The 20528-nt window shown below is 45.5% G+C and overlaps 1 protein-coding gene across 1 annotated transcript in view; it reads right to left on the bottom strand.

Annotated features, from left to right (window-relative positions):
- Nucleotides 1–10285: 10285 nt before the first annotated feature.
- Nucleotides 10286–20528, bottom strand: part of LOC124544733 — a 58196-nt gene continuing 47953 nt past the window's right edge. The window contains exon 4 of the mRNA XM_047123385.1: nucleotides 10286–12821. Coding sequence (XP_046979341.1) covers nucleotides 12579–12821 — 243 coding nt within the window. The 3' untranslated portion in view covers nucleotides 10286–12578. The remainder of the gene's footprint in view (nucleotides 12822–20528) is intronic.

Consider the following 20528-nt stretch of genomic DNA (forward strand, 5'->3'; position numbering starts at 1 on the left):
AGCGACGCGCCCAGATGCGCCGGAAGGGGCGGCTGGGCTAGAGATCCCGTTACTTCGCAGAAACTTAGTGAAAACCGTTTCTGACGGGCTACCAGCGAGGCGTGGGAATGACTTGTGTTCCCAGGCAGTCTTGGCGGGCAAATTCCCGCGTTTGCTGCAAAATCGTAGCTGTGATTGGCTTGCTCAGGGCATAGCTCCGTGACGTAGCAAAATCGGCGCTGGTTTACGAGTTGCTGATTGGAACGTTTAACCACGGCCACTGTCGTGGGGGCGGGAATGTTCTGTGTTCAGTTTTTACAGGTGCTCTTGAGAGAGCCGGCTCTCGCCTTTCGGTCAGAGTAGGTTACAAGAATGAGCTCTCGCTGCTCTGGACAGCCTGCCTTCCGTTGGCTGTCTAATATACTTTTATTTGATTGTAACTGTTTGACGAAGTTGCTGAAGTTTCGACTTCAACGTAACTTTCCGAGTACATTTGGAAATTGAGCGTTCTGCGTACAAGCGCCATATGTTGGTTGTCTTGAGCAGTTTTGGCTAAATATGACTGTATCGGAGTTACTGTGTGACTTCGCTTGTTAAAATCAATCACTGTACCGTCAGTGATTGTGTGGCGAACCTTCTTCATCTCCCTCAGAGGCGTATTTGTATTGCTAGTAAGTCTTTAGTCTGGAACAACCAGACCAGGATAATTTGTTTCGGGACATACTCGCGACATTATCATCACCTCGACGGGACGTCGAAGCAACCAGCCATTGCCTCCGGTACGCCAGATCGTGTCCTTGCAGTTAAGAAGACAGCTTGGTAATGTACGTCCGCAGCACCGGCAAAGCAGGCAATTTTGTTAGGTGATAATCAGAGCTCAGCAGAGCGCGCCTGTTCATCTTTTCTAACTTTGTTCTGTCTTGGGGGTCATTGTCTGAGTTCTCACTACTGTAGCAGCAATTACTGTTGGATTTGCTGTGTGTTTCTCTTAAGATTTGAGTTGCAAGGAATTGGCTCCACATACCACTTCGTCATAAATGTCACAATCTAGTTTAGGGACAACTTCACCTTCACAGCATTTGTTTGAGTATCCAGTTTGAGCCAATTTGATGTATTGTAAATGTTTCATGTGTTTTGTTTATTATTTTTAGTCATAATAAATCATATTGTTATTTCGGACAGAACTTTCATTCTGTTAATCGGTAGAGCAACCCTATCATTTCTCACTACGTTAATGAAACTTTCCTTTATTTACCTTATTTATCAAATTAAATTATTGCAGGTGCCAAACTCTTTGCTACTCCACTTGCAGGGTCGATTACAGTCAGTTTGCGTTTCTTTTTAATCCATGTGCAACAGCAAAAGCCGGAGTTAGAATAGGGGGGGCTTAGAGCATCATTTACATATGAAGATTCTAGAAGAATTTAGTGTTAAATACACTGCTAGCCCGGCACCTCGCAATACAGCAAGTAGTAGCCAGAAAATTTTATTTGGCGGAACTATGACTTTCAATGAATAAATTCATGAACCAGTGATCAATTCTGTAACGCCATCTGACTTCGAGAATAAAAAAGAAAAGTCACAGTAGCACACATTTACAAGAAATCTCGCAACTGGTAATTAAAGTGCATAATCTGTATAAATGGAAAACAAATACCGTAAAAAACTGACGTAAGATCCTATCAAAATTTCAGAAAATAGAAATGATCAACTTATAGCTGACCACGATGCAATGGAGTCGTGGCTCTTGATTGTAATCGCAGCACTTTATACGTTAACTTATAGTCACTAACTACTGATAACACTTCTCCAAACCATTTTAATAATGATTCGATTGAAAAGCATGAATTCGTACGAACCAGTACGAAGTGCTGAAGGTATTAGTACAGCCTACACACATCAAAAAAGTTTTACATCAGCCCGTTTCCCAGAACTTCTGAAGATAGATGTTGACTGTGGATGCTGTATCACACCAATTCATAGAGAGTGTGCCCTTATAGAGTGGAACAAAAGATCCTTTCACGTAAGTTACATCACACACGCGACTATATTACATTAATGTCAAACGCCAAGAACAACGGATTTCTTGTCTGCAAAATGGATCTAGAGGAGTCCAGGATTCTTAGCGCACCAGTCTAAGGGTTGCTTAGAGGCTCATTCAGAACATGCCAACGAAATTCAGTGAGAGCTACAAATTTCACCTCCCGACACTAATACATTAATGGCGAAGAAAAACCATTCTGCAACCATGGCTTTGTGAAAGCATTACAGAGGAACGGACAGATACTGGGAAAAATATGTGGCCAGATAACATGTCAGTTTTCCCTATCTTGTATGATCAACTTCTGCCAATAAAAAGTGCGAAGAAGTGACATGAGCCATCATATCCCAGCTGAAAAACAGAATTTCTGTGAGCAATTATCAAGTGAACTGAGGATATGTGCGTCTCTCTGTGAAAAGCAAATCAACTGGAACAGAAAATTTGATGATGAGTGTATATCTATAGTGTAATTGCAATATGAATAGAGTTAAATTTTTCCATACCATATGCTGCTCCTCGAGGAGATGTTTACTGCAGTAAACATTATGTGTTTGACCTGTGCTGTTGTAATTTCTCAAAAGAAGCTTTCTATTTGTAAAATAAGTAACATAGAAAAGCAGTGTGTTTCAGCAGCACAACGTTCTTCGTCCAGGCAAAATAAAAATATGCTGCTACTGTTTTTCGTAGATAACATAAACAGTTGTGTAATAACTGTTACAAAAAGGAGCAGAACAACGTTTTCTTTCATATAGACTGCCTGCACCAAGACGTTGGTTTTTTGTAGCTAGGTGGGGTCGCGTCAGAGATATGAAGGTCAACTTTGTATTTTTAAATGGGATGCTATAGTTTGGTACTTATTTTCTGATAGCGGCTATAGAGACCAATGCAATGATGTCTAACAGTAAGGTCTTTAAGGTCAACGAAGATCACAAAGGTGGTATGAACGTCCGTTTGTAGAGGGTGTTCGAAGTGATGACCATTGGTATCAATGCAGTGCTGCAATCTTCTTATCATGGATCAAGTGGTATTTCTTATCACATTGGCACTTATGTAAGCACTTGCTCTGACAATTCTCTCTCGTATATCGTGCAAATAGTAAATATTCGCTGAATAAGGCGTATCCATCTAAGTGCCATTGCCATGTAAACACCATTCGACGGTTTCGCAATACAACCCTAATAGGAACGGTAAGACTAGTGTCGTCGACTCAAGCGAATGTGAATGATGTATTCCTTCGACGAACAAGTCGATATGTTTCTCATTTACGAAGGATGCCAACGAAATTCAGTGAGAGCTAGAGACTTATACGCTGAAAGGTATCCTCAGTGTAATCACCATACACGTCGTACATTTAAATATGTATGTTATAAATTGAGAACAATAGGATATTTAACACATCGGAAACATATGAGGCAAAGGGAAGTTACTAATGAGGAAATGGAAATTGGTACTCTTGCCACTGTGGTTCGAGATCCTTGTGTTAGTTCGCGTCAAATCGCAAATGGATCTGCCATGAGCCAGAGTAGTGTTGCTCGTGTTCTGCGTCGCCATAAATATAGTCCTTACCATATGAGTCTCCACCAAGAATTAAGTGGCACGGATTGTATGCGTCGCATTGAATTTTGCCGATGGGCTTAACTTCAGATTCAGAGGGATGACACATTTATTAATTTGATTTTATTTACTGAGGAGGCTACATTCACGAACCGTGAAAATGTTAATTTGCATAACTTGCATTATTAGGCAACTGAAAATCCATGTAGGCTGCGGCAAGTTGCATACCAAATACTGTGGTCGGTGAATGTATGGTGTGGGATTCTGGAGGACAGAATTATAGGCCCTGTTTCATCAAATGGTTCAAATGGCTCTGAGCACTATGGGACTTAACAGCTGAGGTCATCAGTCCCCTAGAACTTAGAACTACTTAAACCTAACTAACCTAAGGACATGACACACATCCATGCCCGAGGCAGGATTCGAACCTGCGACCGTAGCGGTCGCGCGGTTCCAGACTGTAGCGCCTAGAACCGCTCGGCCACTCCAGCCGGCCCCTATTTCATCGAAGGAAATCTTAATGGTAGGAAGTACACCACATTCCTGCAAGAAACATCAGGTTTCTTATTGGAAGATGTGGCGTCACCGCCAGACACCACACTTGCTAGGTGGTAGATTAAATCGGCCGCGGTCCATTTAGTACATGTCGGACCCGCGTGTCGCCACTGTGTAATAGCAGACCTAGCGCCACCACAAGGCAGGTCTCGTGATACGAACAAGCACTCGCCCCAGTTGGACGGACGACCTAGCTAGTGACTAGATGTACGAAGCCTTTCTCTCTCATTAGCCGAGAGACAGAATAGCCTTCAGCTAAGTTAATGGCTATGAACTAGCAAGGCGCCATTAGCCTTACAGTGATTGTAATTAAAGTCTCCTGTGTATAGTCAAGAGCGATGTACCACAATGATTGATTAAAAATAAGTATTAATCCCGCTACGTACTTTTCTTCACAGCATTAATTACGTAGCCTGTTCCAGTACTTCACGCCCGTCTGCGTTAGTCTAGCGTGCATTTTCAGCCATCTCTAGCTACAAGGTGTTGGCCCAGCTGCCGACACATCAGAAGAAATACCTGTAGGAAGAAGACACAGAATGTGACATCAACACGATGGGTGTCCGGCACGTTTTTCGCTGATGGCTAGAAATGAGTTGCAGAGGCAATTCCCAAATCGTTGGATTGGACGCGGAGGAGATGTGTCGTGGCCGACTCGTTCGTCAGACTTGAAGCCTCTGGATTTTTTCTTGTGGGTATTCGTAAAAGACATTGTTTATAAAGACGTTACAACTACACCTGAAGATATGCGAGAGAGAATTGTCAGAGTATGTGCTTCGATAAATGCCGACGTGATGAGGAATACCACTCAATCCATGATAAGAATATTGCAGCACTGCATTGATACCAATGGTCATCACTTCGAAATCTTTCTGGAAATGGACGTTCATGTCACCTTTGTGACCTTCGTTGACCTTTGAAGACCTTACTGTTACACATCATTGGATTGGTCTCGATAGCCGCTATCAGAAAATAAGTAGCAAACTATAGCATCCCATTTAAGAAAACAAGGTTGATCCTCTTATCTCTGACGCGATTCCACCCAGCTACAAAAAACCAACGTCATATTATGGCCCCCGTTGTCCCATGCAACTTTTGTCCCGCAAACTTTTCAGTTCCTATCATACTTGCGGAGTTATTCTTTGTGGCAATAGTTAGTGACTCGCACTGTATATTTCTCAGTCATGTATTACAATTTAAATTATCAGGACGTATTTTGTATACACTCCTGGAAATGGAAAAAAGAACACATTGACACCGGTGTGTCAGACCCACCATACTTGCTCCGGACACTGCGAGCGGGCTGTACAAGCAATGATCACACGCACGGCACAGCGGACACACCAGGAACCGCGGTGTTGGCCGTCGAATGGCGCTAGCTGCGCAGCATTTGTGCACCGCCGCCGTCAGTGTCTGCCAGTTTGCCGTGGCATACGGAGCTCCATCGCAGTCTTTAACACTGGTAGCATGCCGCGACAGCGTGGACGTGAACCGTATGTGCAGTTGACGGACTTTGAGCGAGGGCGTATAGTGGGCATGCGGGAGGCCGGGTGGACGTACCGCCGAATTGCTCAACACGTGGGGCGTGAGGTCTCCACAGTACATCAATGTTGTCGCCAGTGGTCGGCGGAAGGTGCACGTGCCCGTCGACCTGGGACCGGACCGCAGCGACGCACGGATGCACGCCAAGACCGTAGGATCCTACGCAGTGCCGTAGGGGACCGCACCGCCACTTCCCAGCAAATTAGGGACACTGTTGCTCCTGGGGTATCGGCGAGGACCATTCGCACCCGTCTCCATGAAGCTGGGCTACGGTCCCGCACACCGTTAGGCCGTCTTCCGCTCACGCCCCAACATCGTGCAGCCCGCCTCCAGTGGTGTCGCGACAGGCGTGAATGGAGGGACGAATGGAGACGTGTCGTCTTCAGCGACGAGAGTCGCTTCTGCCTTGGTGCCAATGATGGTCGTATGCGTGTTTGGCGCCGTGCAGGTGAGCGCCACAATCAGGACTGCATACGACCGAGGCACACAGGGCCAACACCCGGCATCATGGTGTGGGGAGCGATCTCCTACACTGGCCGTACACCACTGGTGATCGTCGAGGGGACACTGAATAGTGCACGGTACATCCAAACCGTTATCGAACCCATCGTTTTACCATTCCTAGACCGGCAAGGGAACTTGCTGTTCCAACAGGACAATGCACGTCCGCATGTATCCCATGCCACCCAACGTGCTCTAGAAGGTGTAAGTCAACTACCCTGGCCAGCAAGATCTCCGGATCTGTCCCCCATTGAGCATGTTTGGGACTGGATGAAGCGTCGTCTCACGCGGTCTGCACGTCCAGCACGAACGCTGGTCCAACTGAGGCGCCAGGTGGAAATGGCATGGCAAGCCGTTCCACAGGACTACATCCAGCATCTCTACGATCGTCTCCATGGGAGAATAGCAGCCTGCATTGCTGCGAAAGGTGGATATACACTGTACTAGTGCCGACATTGTGCATGCTCTGTTGCCTGTGTCTATGTGCCTGTGGTTCTGTCAGTGTGATCATGTGGTGTATCTGACCCCAGGAATGTGTCAATAAAGTTTCCACTTCCTGGGACAATGAATTCACGGTGTTCTTATTTCAATTTCCAGGAGTGTATTTTGCCAAGGGAATTTAGTAATGACTGACAAGGTGTCTGGAATGTTGATAATGACTAATATTTGGTAGACATACAAGTGCCCCTCGTAATGCGGTTTAGCTCCTAGCAACAGAGGTTAGGGGCGTGGCTCCTATGGACTAGCCTACAGGTGTGTAAGGCCTGCTGAAGGCTCAGTTTGTTCAGCCTATGGGTGCCCTGCTGACCTCCACATCATCTTCATTTTCCACTGCTTACGACGAAAGGTATCATCGGAGTGGCTGAACCTCTGTTACCGAATATCAGTCTCTGTATCTCTCTACTGTGCTTAGCTGTATCGTTAATCAATGTTTAATATTGGTATTTTAACAGTGTTGAAGTTAATTTTCTGTTCATGCCATTGGTAGTTCTCTCCGACGTAGGAAGCTACTTTAAAAGCTAAGAATAAAAAGAAAAATAAGAAATTGTGTTGTGCTCAAGGCGGATCCTCTCCAAAAACAAATCTAAGTTAGCAACGTTTCTTCTTGTAAATTCATTGTGTCTGAGTTATTGTCAATTTTATATGCTTGTGAATAATTAAAACATTCCGTTAACCTGAAACCGCACATTATGGAGTAACACATTTAACTAATGATGTCACATTTCCCGACAATTAAGGACGTCAAACGTCACTAAAAGGGAAAGTGGCGGCTGCTCAGTTTGCCCCTGTCACCCAATTACAGCACAAGATCCGTGACGTCACGGAAACATCACGGTTTTGTCGAACGAACTGGTAAATACCTCATATTGAATATACATTCAAGAACCTGAAAACTCTGCACCCAGAGGGAATAAGGGTACAAACGCGAAACTTGTAAATAAGTACAGTGAGATCCGATATGAAAATGACCCAAGTTTGGTGCCAGTATGCATGGCCACAGACCCTGTAGTGCAGCTGCAGTTTTACAGGTGATTCCATTTAAAAGGTGCATAGTAGACGAATCATACAGTGACGATCATATCCCGACACAAGGAGGATGTTAGTAGCAGCAGAATGCCAGGCAGGCGTGTTATGCGACATCTATGGATAGTTTGAAAGAGGTCTAATCATCGGCATGAAAAGCACGGGCTGATCGACACACCATGTGGTCCGCCAGGTCGATCGTTCAGAAAGTTCCATCAGATGATGTTGGGAGCGGTGGACACTAGATGGCACCCACATGAGAGTTACTGGGTCTGGAGTGACCAGAAAGATGACGAGGCGAGGGGATCGAATGATCCTGCAGCAAGCGATCAGGGATCCTACAGTGACTCGCTCCACGAAACAAGCAGATGTATGGGTGCCAGTTGTTCCACAGACCATTTCCAGACACCTTGCCGATGCTAATTTGCAGCCGAGGTCACCTTGTCGTGTACCACCGTTAACAACCCGACATCGGCGACTCCAACTACGATGGTGGCCAGCCAGATCGAAGTGGACTGCCACAGTTTGGCAAAACGTGGTGTTTAGTGATGAGTCCCGATTCGTTTTTGGGGACGGATGGTAAAAGCATACGGGTGTGGAGGCAGCGTCATGAACGGTACTGTTCCACCCATGCTCTCAAGCGCCACACCAGACGCACAGCCTGCGCATTGGTCTGGTGGAGCTATAGAGTATGACAGCTGATGAACTCTAAATCACGTGGAACCTTAACAGGGCAGCGTTATGTTGATGACATTCTTCAACCCCATGTGGGACCTATATAATATGGAGGTGGCTATTCAGGATTTGTGGGCCATTCTGCCTCAGGACAACTTCAGACATCTAATCAACTCGATGCCGGACTGTGTTGCAATATGTATTGCAGCAGAAGGTGTTCGAACTCGGTTTTAGGAAACAGCGGTCATGCGAGACACAGCTCGCCCTCTTTGTGCATGATATACAACAGGCTCTAGATACCAGCTCCCACGATGATGCCATATTTCTCGACTTTCGAAAGGCGTTCGACTCAGTTCCGCACTGTCGTCTCTCCGATGACATATGCTGTTGGATAGAGAGTTTTCTAGCAGACAGGAAGCAGTATGTCGTCCTGAATGGGGTGACTTCAACAGAAAAAAGCGTAACTTCAGGTGTGCCTCAGGGCAGCGTAATAGGTCCTCTGCTTTTTACGATTTACATAAACGATCTGGTTGATGGTATTGACAGTGGCCTTAGACTGTTTGCCGATGACGCTGTAGTCTACAGGAAAGTAGTGTCACACGAAAGTTGTGAACAAATCAATGAGGATTTGCAGAAAATAAATGCGTCGTGTAATGGCTGGCAGTTATCTCTCAATATTAGTAAGTGTAGCCTACTACGTATAAGAAGGCGAAAATCTCCATTAATGTACGAATACAAAATAAATGCCCAGTCTTTGGAAGCGGTAACGTCCGTCAAGTATCTGGGTGTGACTATTCGAAATGATCTCAAATGGAATGATCAGATTACACGAGTAACGGGTAAGGCGAACTCTAGATTGCGATTTATTGGTAGAATCCTGAAGCGATACAGTCCTTCAACAAAGGTAATAGCTTACAATACGTTAGTTCGTCCAGTCCTGGAGTATTGTTCGTCTGTGTGGGACCCTTACCAGTTGGGTCTGATTCAAGAGATTGAGAAGGTCCAAAGAAGAGCGGCAACATTCGTGACTGGTACATTTAGCCATCGCGAGAGCGTTACAAAACTCGTAGAAAGTTTGAAGTGGGACACTCTTGCAGATAGACGGCGCGCTAAGCGGAAGGGGCTCCTCACGAAATTCCGAAATCCGATCTTCGCCAAGGATGTAGAGCATATATTAATACCACTAACTTTAAAATCGCGCAATGATCACGATTCAAAGATAAGGGAAATAGGAGCTCGTACTGAGGCCTTCAGACGTTTTTCTCTCGCGTGATTCGCGAGTGGAACAGAGGGCGGGAAATATGACTTTGGCGCGAATTGTGCCCTCCGCCACAAACCGCTCGGTGGCTAGCGGAGTATATATATAGATGTAGATGTCGATTGATGTTGCACTAGATCTGTCTACATGTACTCACTGCATTCGTTTACAAGTCTTAATTTTGGGATCAAGTGACTGTGTCATCTGTATCATTATGTCTAATAAATTTCATTTCCATCGGTGCTCCCCTCTTGGTGCGCTAGTTTCAATGTTCTTGAATGTATACAGGAGACGATGACATCTAATATTCGTAATCGAAAACAGAAAAAAAGTATTAGGCATGCAATGAATGTAACACACACTGTCTTAAAGATCTCCCTTTAGTGCGGTTTGTCGTCATAAAGCGTCGAAAAATAAGACTTCGGCATCTAATCATGCTACTTTTATATTTTAGCTTGGAATTAGCTTTTGGTATTATTTAATGGCTAGTTATGGAAAGGAAAGGATTTACAATGTGTAAACTTTTTAGAGGACCTCGGCACCATACCTATTGTCGATAAATGACAGCCTTCGAAAGTTTACAAACCACGAACCACACCTGTTGACTGTATGTGATGTATCTGGGCTGAAACTGATGATAGGATTAAAATAAAAGAATGTTTATGTATAAAATCACCCTGTTATTACTTAACATCACAATACATTAATTAGTTTTAAATTATTAATTTGTGTACAACTTAAAATGATGAACTATGACGACACAGAATTTTACCGATACGATGTACTTGATTATATGAGAAGGTAATTAAGTATTTTGTTGCATTTCAACAGATAAGCACCAATTTTATGTATGTCTACAATGCTTTCCTTGCCCTCCTCAGAGGAAGCACAGCAGGAATAGTTCACACTTAGCCGAGTGATGCCAACACCATATACCTTACTACAGGAGAATTAGGACTGTTACGTAACTGACAGTTCAACAAATCGGGCAGAGGTGAATAAAGCCTATCGCTCACGGAGTCAGATTCTCTGGAGGGTTACTCGCTGTCTTGCGCGAGAGCTACTAAGCAGGGTCAATCGACAGCTACGCTGCTTCCTTGCAGGAAGTTTCACCCGTGATTGCTCCGGTGCTATTTCTCTTGCAGGGTTGTCTGAATGCTACCTGCAACGGCCGAACAGGAGTCCTGTGGGCGCCTGACGACACAGCCTGGAAGGCGCTGCCTCACCGCAAGAGTGTGACCACGTTAGGGAGAAGCTCGACGGGAACATTACCTGAAAGTGCCTTTTAGTTACCGCAGGTACCTCCACTGTGGAGCAAAGAAAGAATTAGTCCTTTAATTGATGTATCGAGTTCTCTTGTGGGAACTTCCACGGACGGTTTTCTTGGCTTGGTAAGCTTTCGTTTTCAATGTTAGAATCACTCTATCCAACGTGCTTCATGTGAATATTCCTAGAAGAGTTACTTTGTTCTTAGGCAGCTGTTTAGTGGAACTTGATGTCGAATAGAGTGACGAAAAAGTACTGATAAAAACATGACAAGTCATGTTGTATCGTGGTGCTTCCGTTATTAGCCAAACGATAAGTCCTCAAACTTGAAGTGCTGTATATCACAGATCATTTTACTGAGCTACAGTTTGAGTCTAGTTTACCCATTTGGGAGGTTAACGTGGTGTTGCATGAACCACCTAGCAAACTTGGGCGGATCATACAACGTGTCAGACGGATTTAACGATTGATGTCACCACTGTTTCCTATCTGCAAATGTCCACAGCGTTGCCTTTTAGCGACATAGGGTAAATTACAGATTTTGTGCAATGTGGGCGCTTTGGTGACGCTTCTTTCACCGCCTATATAGCTGTCAGTCACAGTATCATAGCAACAGCAGTCACTCTCCAAAAAAATTCAAAACCGATACAATGTAAAAACACATACAGCTTTGTGATTGTTGAGGTTTTCCAGGCGTGATGCACATTCCTTACGATTTCGGGCTTGCAGCCGGATGACTTCGACAACTTGCCACTATATTTCGGCTCACAAACGTTCTGCCATCTTCAGGTGAATTTTGCACTGGAGACTGCTGGTGCGCGTCGCTGAATTTATGCTAAAGAGTGGTATACGAGCGTAGGTTTTCTCTGCTTAACAGCCTTTTGCCGAATTTAGCGCCCTCTCTCGAATATTGCTCCATATGGAGAGCGGAAACACCTGCGGAATGGTGGTCAATGTCACTCCCTCTGTCGAATTTCTGGTCTCCAGAGTTGAAATTCAGTTGCCAAAATAATAAAATTAACTCTCGCTTGACGTGTCATTAGGCGTGAAATTTTGTCTTTCTGATCGGAGGAATCACCGGGTCCCAAGTCTTACCACGTTAAAGCAGCCATCACGATTGATAAGGTCTTCCAGCAAACGTATTTCTACAGATTCCTTGATAACTGAATCTCTGAACGATCTCGTGGACAAGATTTATAGTACGTTCTATAAATTATTCTGTTACAAAAGTCTTGGCCACGACGAAATACTTCTGGGTTTAAGTTATTAAGGAGTCGGTATGGAAATACGGTTGGTGGAAGATCTTAATAATATTGCTGGCGAATTTCAACTTGCTAAGGCTTCGGATATTTTCAGAAAGACAAAGATTCACTCTGACGCGTCGAGCGACTGTTAGTTTTAGAATTTTGATAACTGAACCTTAACTCTACATGCCAGCAGTTCGTGCGTGCGGTATTGCGTCGATTTTCGTCATAGAGTCAGCGACATGCACCATCAGTCTCTACTGTAAAATTCACTTGAAGATGGCTGAATGGTTGTCAACCGAAATATCGTGGCAAGTTGACGTCACCAGGCTGCAAGCGCGAAGCCCCATGGAATAAATAGACCTGTGTTCGTGACGTATTTCAGACGAGTATGAGGGCAGAGCACAGTGTCCAGGTACAGAGGGGGCGTATCGAACGCGTTCTAGGTCGGTTCGTCGCAGCAGCGGCCGTCGCTGAGGAAGCGGAATCCCGGCGAGCAGGCGGCGTCCAGCTGCTCCCTGTAGCAGGATCCGCGGGTCTCCTGGTTGGGCACGAACCAGCAGGTGGCTGTGCGCCCGCTGGGGCCCGTCACTGAGAACTCGTACCGTTCCGGAGGCAGCTCTTCTCTGGAATCGCAGCCCACGTACGGAAAGGACACATCGGGAGGGCTCCAGCCGGACGGGTCCTGTGGACACAGAAAGGTTCCAGCTCTAACATCGCCCTCAATCAGCTCACACACAGGATCTCTCAGACCTTTTGGTCCAATAGAAACAGATGATAATGGGTCCACCACCGAATGCACTGAGATGAAAAAACTCAGGGGACATCAATGTCCACATACACAGATGGTAGAAAATGGCACTGCATTGACGAAACTGTCGTTTATACTCAGTGTTTCGTGTGAGAAGGTTTCCGACGTGGATAAGGCTGCACGATGGGAATTAACACACTTTGAACGCGGAATGGTTGTTGGAACTAGACGCATCGGACATTCCGTTTCGGAAATCCTTAGGGAATTCAGTATTCCTAGATCTACAGTGTCAAGTGTGTGTCGAGAATACCAAATTTCAGACATCGCCTATCTCCTCGGACAACGCAGTGACAAACTACAAAACTGGCTATTAAAATTGCTACACCAAGAAGAAATGCAGATGATAAACGGGTATTCATTGGACAAATATATTATACTAGAACTTACATGTGATTACATTTTCACGCAATTTGGGTGCATAGATCCTGAGAAATCAGTACCCAGAACAACCACCTCTGGCCATAATAACGGCCTTGATACGCCTGGGCATTGAGTCGGACAGAGCTTGGATGGCGTGTACAGGTACAGCTGCCCATGCAGCTTCATCACGATACCACAGTTCATCAAGAGTAGTTACTGGCGTATTGTGACGAGCCAGTTGCTCGGCCACCATTGACCAGACGTTTTCAATTGGTGAGAGATCTGGAGAATGTGCTGGCGATGGCGGCAGTCGAACATTTTCTGTATCCAGAAAGGCCCGTACAGGACCTGCAACATGCGGTCGTGCATTATCCTGCTCAAATGTAGGGTTTCGCAGGGATCGAATGAAGGGTAGAGCCACGGGTCGTAACACATCTGAAATGTAACGTCCACTGTTCAAAGTGCCGTCAATGCGAGCAAGAGGTGACCGAGACGTGTAACCAATGGCACCCCATACCATCACGCCGGGTGATACGCCAGTATGGCGATAGCAAATATACGCTTCCAATGTGCGTTCACCGCAATGTCGTCAAACACGGATGCGACCATCATGGTGCTGTGAACAGAACCTGGATTCATCCGAAAAAATGACGTTTTGCCATCCGTGCACCCAAGTTCGTCGTTGAGTACACCATCGCAGGGGCTCGTGTCTGTGATGCAGCGTCAAGGGTAACCGCAGCCATTGTCTCCGAGCTGATAGTCCATGCTGCTTCAAACGTCGTCGAGCTGTTCGTGCAGGTGTTTGTTGTCTTGCAAACGTCCCCATCTGTTGACTCAGGGATCGAGACGTGGCTGCACGATCCGTTACAGCTATGAGGATAAGATGCCTATCATATCGACTGCTAGTAATACGAGGACGTTGCGATCCAGCACGGCGTTCCGTATTACCTTCCTGAACCCATCGATTCCATATTCTGCTAACAGTCATTGTATCTCGACCAACGCGAGCAGCAATGTCGCGATACGATAAACCACAATCGCGATTGGCTACAATCCGACCTTTATCAAAGTCGGAAACGTGATAGTACACATTTCTCCTCCTTACACGAGGCATCACCACAACGTTTCAACGGGCAACGCCGGTCAACTGCTGTTTGTGTATGAGAAATCGGTTGGAAACTTTCCTCATGTCAGCACGTTGTAGGTGTCGGCACCGGCGCCAACCTTGTGTGAATGCTCTGAAAAGCTAATCATTTGCATATCACAGCATCTTCTTCCTGTCGGTTAAATTTCGCATCTGTAGCACGTCATCTTCGTAGAGTAGCAATTTTAACGGCGAGTAGTGTATCTTCACCCTACGACCGAGAACAGCGGCATTTGCGTAGAGATTTAAATACTAACAGACAAGCAACACTTCGTGAAAGAATCACAAAAATCAGTGCTGCAGTGTCGTGATACGATAAACCCCAATCGTGATGGGCTACAGTCCTACCTTTATCAAAGTCGGAAACGTGATGGTACGCATTTCTCCTCCTTACACGAGGCATCACAACAACGTTTCAACAGGCAACGCCGGTCAGCTGCTGTTTGTGTATGAGAAATCGGTTGGAAACTTTCCTCATGTCAGCACGTTGTAGGTGTCGGAACCGGCGCCAACATTGTGTGAATGCTCTGAAAAGCTAATCATTTGCACATCACAGCAACTTCTTCCTGTCGGTTAAATTTCGCATCTGTAGCACGTCATCTTCGTAGAGTAGCAATTTTAATGGCCAGTAGTGTATCTTCACCCTACGACCGAGAACAGCGGCATTTGCGTAGAGATTTAAATGCTAACAGAGAAGCAACACTTCGTGAAAGAATCACAAAAATCAGTGTGGAGTGTACGACGAACGTATCTGTCAGAAGAGTGCGGCGATATTTAACGTCAGTTGGCTATAGCAGCAGACTACCGACAAGAGTGTTTTTGCAAAGAGCACGATATCGCCTGCTGGTGACCATATCGGCTGGACGCTAGACGACTGGAAAACAGTGGCCTATCAGACGAATCCCGATTCCGGTTGGTAATAGCTGATGATAGGATTCGTGTGTAGTGCAGACCCCACGAATCCATGGACCCAAGTTGTCACAAGGCACAGTAAGCCGGTGGTGCCTCCACAATTATGTGGTCTGTGTTTACGTGGAATGGAGTGTGTCCTCTGGTCCAGCTGAATACATCATTGACTGGAAATGGCTACGTTCGGCTACTTGCAGACCATCTGCAGCCGTTCATGGAGTGTACGTTTCCAAACAAGGACGGAACTTTAATGGATGACAATTAACCATGTCACCGGATCTCTGTTGTTCCCAAGTGGTTTGAGGAATATCCTGGACAATTCGAGCAAATGATTTGGCCACACAGATCTCCCGGCATGAATCCATTCGAGTACTTATGGAACGTAACCGATAGGAAAGTTCGTGCACAAAATCCTGCATTGGTAACACTTCCGAAATTATGAACGGCTATAGAGGCGGCGTAGCTCAATATTTCTGGAGGGCGCTTCCAACGAGTTGTTGAATCCATGTCACGTTGAGTTCCCGCACTACCTCGGCCATAACAGGTCCGACACGATATTAGGACGTATCCCATGATGTGTCACTTCAGTCTATAATGAGATAGGTAACCAATAGTCCGAAATGCATATTTACTGTGTTATGGACATACAGAGCACACATAGCATAACAACAACGAAGCTCATAGGAACTGTTCAAAGCGTCGTTCGCCAGTCTCAGTTCATGCATGGCAACGGCGCATGAAGTTCTGCTGCATTCTCTCGAAGATCCCTGGCGTCTGTCGTATCAGGAGGCAGGAAACTTGGGCCCAGCAAGCAGGTCTTCATCCGTTTCCATCGTCTTGACCTAACCCCAGAGGAAAAGGTCTATAGATGTGAGATCCACCGGTGGCGCTGGCTGTGGGACAGGAGCTCCTCTTCCAGTTCAACGATGATGGTACTTGTTGTTCAGGTGCCTGCGGACATTAACATCAAAGTGGGCTGGTGCACCGTCGTGCTGAAACCACATCCTTTCGCGGAAAACGAGGGGTACAGTCGGCGATAACTGTGGGAACACATCTCATGGACAATTCGAACGGGGAGGCAGCACATAAGGTCCTATTTACACAGAGAATCGTTGCTGGTGGTCACCGATGTGGGTGGTGGGGATTGTCCTCACTCTAGACATGGCTGTTGGGCTGTTGAAAAAACCATCACGGGTGAGTGAGGTCTCGTCCGTGAACAACACAAACTCTACGAAGTTGGGCACTGCAGTACGGCGGTAGGTAATCCATTGACAGAAGTGAATGCGGGGCTCAGAATCCTTTGGTCCCAGAGCTTGCACACGTTCTTTATGATGGGGGTGTAGTACCTGTTCCACCAGTACTCTACGCGGTATCCTTCGAAGTGAGCGTTTCACCGATAAGTTCAAGGGTACTTATTGTTGGGTGGTCGATCACACTATCCAACATCATCCCCTTAAAGTCTAATGTTCGGACATGTCTTTGGCGGAACCTTTGGCCTGCTCTCTATGACGTGAACGATCCCGTCTCTCCTAAGTTGGTATCCAGGGGAGGTAAACTTCTTCCTGTTAGGATGACGCCTGTTGGGAAAGCGTTCTCTATACATTCGAGCTGCTTTAACAGCACTACCCCTGCCACACCGCACATTAAATGCATGTCTGCAAACTGTCGCCACAAGTAACGTTCCATCTTTGACTACGTGCATTGTACACAGTAAAACACCTCTTCAAGGACATATCACAAGCTGGCACCAGGAATGTGTGCTACCGGTGCGATGCGTTCGGTCGTCACGTGATACGCCGGCATTAGCTGAGTTGTATATGGTACGTCTGTGTGGTGGTCGGGTGTGTGCGCTGTTTGTCACCCGCTGCCTGCTTCAGAACACGGCAGACAGCCGGGACCTTTGCGAGAATGCAGAAGAACTGCGTGCGCAGTTGCAATACATGCGCTGGGACTGGCGGTGCTCACTTTGAACAATTATATGAACTGCGTTGTCAAAAATGTTCAAATGTGTGTGAATTCCTAAGGGACCAAACTGCTGAGGTCATCGGTTCCTAGACATATACACTATTTAAACTAACTTATGCTAGGAGCAACACAAACACCCATTCCCAAGGGAGGACTCCAAACTCCGGCGGGAGCGGCCGCGAAATCCGTGACATGGCGCCTCAAACCGGGCGGCCACTCCTCGCGGCAGCTGCGTTGCCGTTGTACTGTGTACGCTGTGTATGTTCGTAACACAATGAATATGTAGTTCGACCCTTTTTTCCGTATCTTAATATAATCGGTTGTGGACCCACTATCACCTGTTTCAGTTTGACCCAAAAGGTTTGAGACACCCTGTATGGAGGGTGCACCTTGACTACTCCAAATGCGTATCATTTCTAGTTTTCCTTCATTGGTATACTTTGTACTCACACAAAAACTCAATTGAAGGTGTCTGACTGAACAATCTGTGTGAATTTTCCTTGTATTCCCATTTGTTTATCGAAAACTGCGGAAAGTGGACGAGTTATGCTAGTTCGCATATCTGCACTGTCTTCTACTACCGGACATTCAATGTCAGTTTTCTGTTACATATTTAATTACGTCGTGTTTTGTTGAAAAGTGCAGGGAGTGGACCAAAACACCTTCCAGCAGTCTCCGAGCAGATAAATACAAGTCCTGTATGGTTTTCAAGGGAATCTTATACTATTCGTCGTACAAAATAGTGTCAAGTCAGGTAATGATAATGGAGGCGGATAGCGATCACCGAGGTGGCTCTCCAAAGAAGACCACAAAAGCTCAACAATATTTAACTCCAGTAATTGGGGTGACTAAGGAAGATGCGATACTTCACCCCGTTGCTCAAAAAACCAGTCCACGACGAAATGAACTCTGTAAACAGGGTCCCGTGCGTCTTGGAACACAGTATCAAAATATGAAAAAAAGAAATTGTAACATGAGAAGGGCCTGATCCACCAAAATCGTCACATAATCCCTGGCAATAATGTGACCTTGCAGAATACCACTGGGGAACGTGGAATACCACGATATGACTGCCCAAATCTTCACCGAACCCCCGCCATGTTTCAGTCAGTTTGCATTGTGTGTCTGAGATGGTATACGCCAGACGTAAACTCGGCCACAAGTTCAAAACAGTTTGAAACAAGACGCATCCGCCCAGATGAATTTCTCTCACTGCTCGGAAGATCTCTGTGACTTCAGCACCAGGTTTTAATGTTAAAGGTATTTGAATCACTGATGAGCTGTCGCAGAATTCTTGCTGTCCCTGCAATTCCATATTAACGGTGCTGAGAGTGTTTGCGAGTGCGACATTCAGCTGTCGTTCTCATATTTCTCCACACAATCCCCTTCAATGACTGTCCGTCACGATCACCCAGCGGAAGATGTTTTTTCGTTTCACTGCGGGTGGTATAAATTTAGATACGGTGCTTCTTGAAACACCAAACCCTTCTGCTACATTGCTAACGGAAGCACGTAACAGTGGGCGCTACCAATTTGCCCACTTTGGAATGCACGTAGCTCCGACATAATACAATATCTTCGTAATGAAGAAAGTTACAAAAAAGGCAACCTTGCTGGTTACTGACCCCTTGGTAGCTGCAATACATTTGCTTGCCACATGTTTTGTTTTGCTTCTGGATGAAAAGTTATATGAGGTGGTCCCGATGAATGTTGTTGTTGTTGTCTTCAGTCCTGAGACTGGTTTGATGCAGCTCTCCATGCTACTCTATCCTGTGCAAGCTTCTTCATCTTCCAGTACTTACTGCAACCTACATCCTTCTGAATCTGCTTAGTGTATTCATCTCTTGGTCTCACTCTACGATTTTTACCCTCCACGCTGCCCTCCAATGCTAAATTTGTGATCCCTTGATGCCTCATAACATGTCCTACCAACCGCTCGCTTCTTCTTGTCAAGTTGTGCCACAAACTCCTCTTCTCCCCAATTCTACTCAATACCTCCTTATTAGTTATGTGATCAACCCATCTAATCTTCAGCATTCTTCTGTAGCACCACATTTCGAAAGCTTCTATTCTCTTCTTGTCCAAACTATTTATCGTCCATGTTTCACTTCCATACATTGCTACACTCCATACAAATACTTTCAGAAACGACTTCCTGACACTTAAATCTATACTCGATGTTTACAAATATCTCTTCTTCAGATACGCTTTCCTTGCCATTGCCAGTCTACATTTTATATCCTCTCTACTTCGACCATCATCAGTTATTTTGCTCCCCAAATAGCAAAACTCATTTACTACTTTAAGTGTCTCATTTCCTAATCTAATTCCCTCAGCACCACCCGACTTAATTCGACTACATTCATTATCCTCGTTTTGCTTTTCTTGATGTTCATCTTATATCCTCCTTTCAAGACGCTGTCCATTCCGTTCAACTGCTCTTCCAAGTCCTTTGCTGTCTGTGACAGAATTACAATGTCATTGGCAAAACTCAACGTTTTTATTTCTTCTCCATGGACTTTAATACCTACTCCGAATTTTTCTTTTGTTTACTTTACTGTTTGCTCAATATACAGATTGAATGACATCGGGGACAGGCTACAACCCTGTCTCACTCCCTTCCCAACCGCTGCTTCCCTTTCATGCGCCTCGACTCTTATAACTGCCATCTGGTTTCTGTACAAATTGTAAATAGCCTTTCGCTCCCTGTATTTTACCCCTGCCACCTTTAGAATTTGAAAGAGAGTATTCCAGTCAACATTGTCAAAATCTTTCTCTGAGTCTACGAATGCTAGAAATGTAGGTTTGCCTTTCCTTAATCTATTTTCTAAGATAAGTCGTAGGGTCAGTACTGCCTCACGTGTTCCAACATTTCTGCGGAATCCAAACTGATCTTCGCCGAGGTCGGCTTCTACCAGTTTATTCGTCTGTAAAGGATTCGCGTTAGTATTTTGCAGCTGTGACTTATTAAACTGATAGTTCGGTAATTTTCACATCTGTCAACACCTGCTTTCTTTGGGATTGGAATTATTATATTCTTCTTGAAGTCTGAGGGAATTTCGGCTGTCTCATACATCTTGCTCACCAGATGGTAGAGTTTTGTTAGGCCTGGCTCTCCCAAGGCTGTCAGTTGTTCTAATGGAATGTTGTCTACTCCCAGGGCCTCATTTCGACTTAGGTCTTTCAGTGCTCTGTCAAACTCT

The sequence above is a fragment of the Schistocerca americana genome, chromosome 8, assembly GCF_021461395.2.
Source record: "Schistocerca americana isolate TAMUIC-IGC-003095 chromosome 8, iqSchAmer2.1, whole genome shotgun sequence".
NCBI classification, from domain to species: domain Eukaryota; kingdom Metazoa; phylum Arthropoda; class Insecta; order Orthoptera; family Acrididae; genus Schistocerca; species Schistocerca americana.